Genomic DNA, 2801 nt, shown 5'->3' with positions numbered 1-2801 from the left:
TTCGATTTGAAAATTAAAAATATTAGTTTTTTTGGTGGTGCCTGTAAAACTTTATATAGAACGTTCAGATTGAATTGAGCGCATGCAACGTGTATAGCAGCAGCGTTTGTAGTGTAAACATCTGTGAGTTTTTATTGAAACGAGTGAAGCTGTAGTGCAAACACCTGTAAGTTTTTATTGAAGTGAATTTATTTTGGGGTTCTCCACAAAAATATAAGGTAAGTGTAATTTTTTCTGTTTGTTTACATATAGAAAAATGGCTTCAGCATCCAGTATCGATGATGATATGATGGACGTGGTGAATCGCACCACAAGATATCAAAATTTATCGGAAGAAGAGAGGAGGCAAATGGAAGAAAGGTTAGCAATATGTTTGGCCGGTGCTGATGGAGAAGCCGAGGAAATCAATGCATTCGAAGGCGACGACGTCACGGATCCTGATTATGTGCCGACGTTAGAAGATGCGGCTTCCGATGCTGAGACTGAGACCGTTATAGAAACCGAGACTCCATATGACGATGATGAGGATTTGGAATATTTATATGAAGGCGCTGCAGCTGCACCCGAAGCGCTTGAAGCCGTCTATATGGACGAGGAGCCTCGTTCGGCGAGCTCGATTATTAAATACCGTTCAAAGGATGGCAAGCTTTGGTCAAGCGCTCCGCCGTGCACAGGTAGACTTCGTGCGCATAACTGCGCTATTGTGGGTCGCGAAGGCCCGGCTCCAGGGATTATGCGATCCCCGGTTTCAATATTTAAATCGATAATAACACCGGAAATCGTTAGTATAATTGTGCGTGAAACGAACCGAAAGGCCCAGGAACTATGCCGCCTGTGGTGTGCCAAGAATCCTGACCAGACACCGCGAACGTGGACGAAATCTGTAACCGAAAATGAAATATACGCCTTTTTTGGCCTAACTTTGTTTGCCGGCATATTCGGGTCAAACAGTCAGCCTGCTCTTGAGTTGTGGGGCAACAACGGAAACCCTATCTACAGGGCGACGATGTCTGCACACCGCTATAAAATTATTCTACAATATATTCGATTCGATAACGGCAACACGAGACACGCTCGACTATTAGAGAGCAAATCGGCCGCCATTGACGACATTTGGAACATGCTCATGAGCAACTTGGAGCGTCTATATGTTCCGGGTGCCCAGATAACTATAGATGAGCAATTGTTCCCGTACCGAGGCCACACGCGTTTCACCCAGTATATTCCATCGAAACCAGCAAAATACGGAATTAAAGTCTGGTGGATGTGTGACGCCAATTCCAATTACCCACTGAAAGGAATAATATATGTTGGAAAACAGGCAAATGAAGCGCGTGCGGTAAATCAAGGCGAGAATGTTGTTCTTAAATTGGTCGAAAAATACGCCGGTTCTGGACGAACAATATATGCCGATAATTTCTTCTCGTCTTTTGATTTGGCCACGGCTTTGGTGACAAAACGGTTGGCATATGTAGGAACCATGCGCAAAAACAAAGCCTGCATACCGAAGGAGATGTTGGATCCAAAACGAGATGTATTCAGTACAGTATTCGGTTACCACAATAATAACATCGCACTATGCTCATACGTGCCAAAAAAGAAAAAAGTTGTGGTTCTCATCTCGACCGAACATTACAATTCCGCCGTCGACTCATCGAAGCCATCGAAGAAGCCATTTCAAATTCTGGACTACAATAAGTATAAATCCGGAGTGGACACCATGGATCAGATGGTTAGCGGTAACACGTGCAAACGGGGCACAAACCGGTGGCCGTTAGCTCTGTTCTATAACATGCTGGACGTGGCGGGCTTGGCTGCATTTGTCATTCATGACAAATTGGGGCATGTCAAGAGGACCGACCGAAGACGTGTATTCCTCATGGAATTGGCAGAACAGCTGGTGGTTCCTCACATGGAGCAAAGAGCAACGAATCCCATTGTACGAGGTATTCAACACGTCAAAGAGGCAATGGCGTTATTCGGTGTAGAGGTAAGCATTTCATATATGTATTCATTCATTGAATTCAAGTTCTAAAATCATTTGTTCAACGTTTTTTTCGCAGGTAGCTGCAGGCCCACCGATAGATGATCAACCAGTCCATGCCGTTTCCTCTGCAACTCGACCATCGTGCTCGCTCTGCTATAAATTGGATAAAAAGCAGCGAAAGACTAGATTTCATTGCATGTATTGCAAAAAACCAGTGTGTCAACAGCATTCACATGCCAAGTACGCGTGCGTTGAATGTCGTGCCTAACCTTTATTTTCTTACTTATGATAAATAAAATAGGGTATATTGTTACCTAGAAAATATAAAAATATGTTTTTATTGTTCATCCTGACTTTTTTCTAGCATTAAACACATTTACACAAACTTTTGGGACACCTGCCTGTGTTTTCCCATACAAATCTCATGTAGGTCTGTGCAGACCTAGTTGTACCAGTTGGCGCCAAAATATCCCTGAACCTCCAAGGGTTAATCTCCAATACCTTCTTTGCACTATACATATACATACCGATACATTTAATTTGATCTTTAGAAAATCTAGCAGCTAGTAGCATACAAACTCCAACTACTTCAAACTCAATGTCGACCCTCATATATATTTGTATGTATGTAGTACCTACAGATAGAAGTAAAATAATGCTTCAAAGGACATTATTGATATCTACACAAAAGGAAAGTTTTTCTTACTACATACATAGGAAATCTGCATATGCATAAATGTACATTAGACTGGGTCGGTCCCCATACAAAAAAAAAAGTTGCTAATGTCCGCCCCTAAATTTAAAGATTATGTTG

At 42.3% G+C, this 2801-nt stretch overlaps 1 protein-coding gene across 1 annotated transcript; it reads left to right on the top strand.

The window, feature by feature from the left end:
• Positions 1-256: 256 nt before the first annotated feature.
• LOC118747584 (piggyBac transposable element-derived protein 4-like) lies at positions 257-2255 on the top strand. Its single transcript, XM_036481635.1, has 2 exons — positions 257-1990; positions 2064-2255. The coding sequence occupies exons 1-2, from the start codon at positions 257-259 to the stop codon at positions 2253-2255; spliced, it is 1926 nt and encodes a 641-aa protein (XP_036337528.1).
• Positions 2256-2801: the final 546 nt, after the last annotated feature.

Source organism: Rhagoletis pomonella, unplaced genomic scaffold (genome assembly GCF_013731165.1).
Source record: "Rhagoletis pomonella isolate Grant_MI unplaced genomic scaffold, Rhpom_1.0 Rhpom_scaffold_00012, whole genome shotgun sequence".
Lineage (NCBI taxonomy): Eukaryota > Metazoa > Arthropoda > Insecta > Diptera > Tephritidae > Rhagoletis > Rhagoletis pomonella.
The sequence above is the reverse complement of the archived record's forward strand: the minus strand, read 5'-3'. Positions and strand labels throughout refer to the sequence as shown.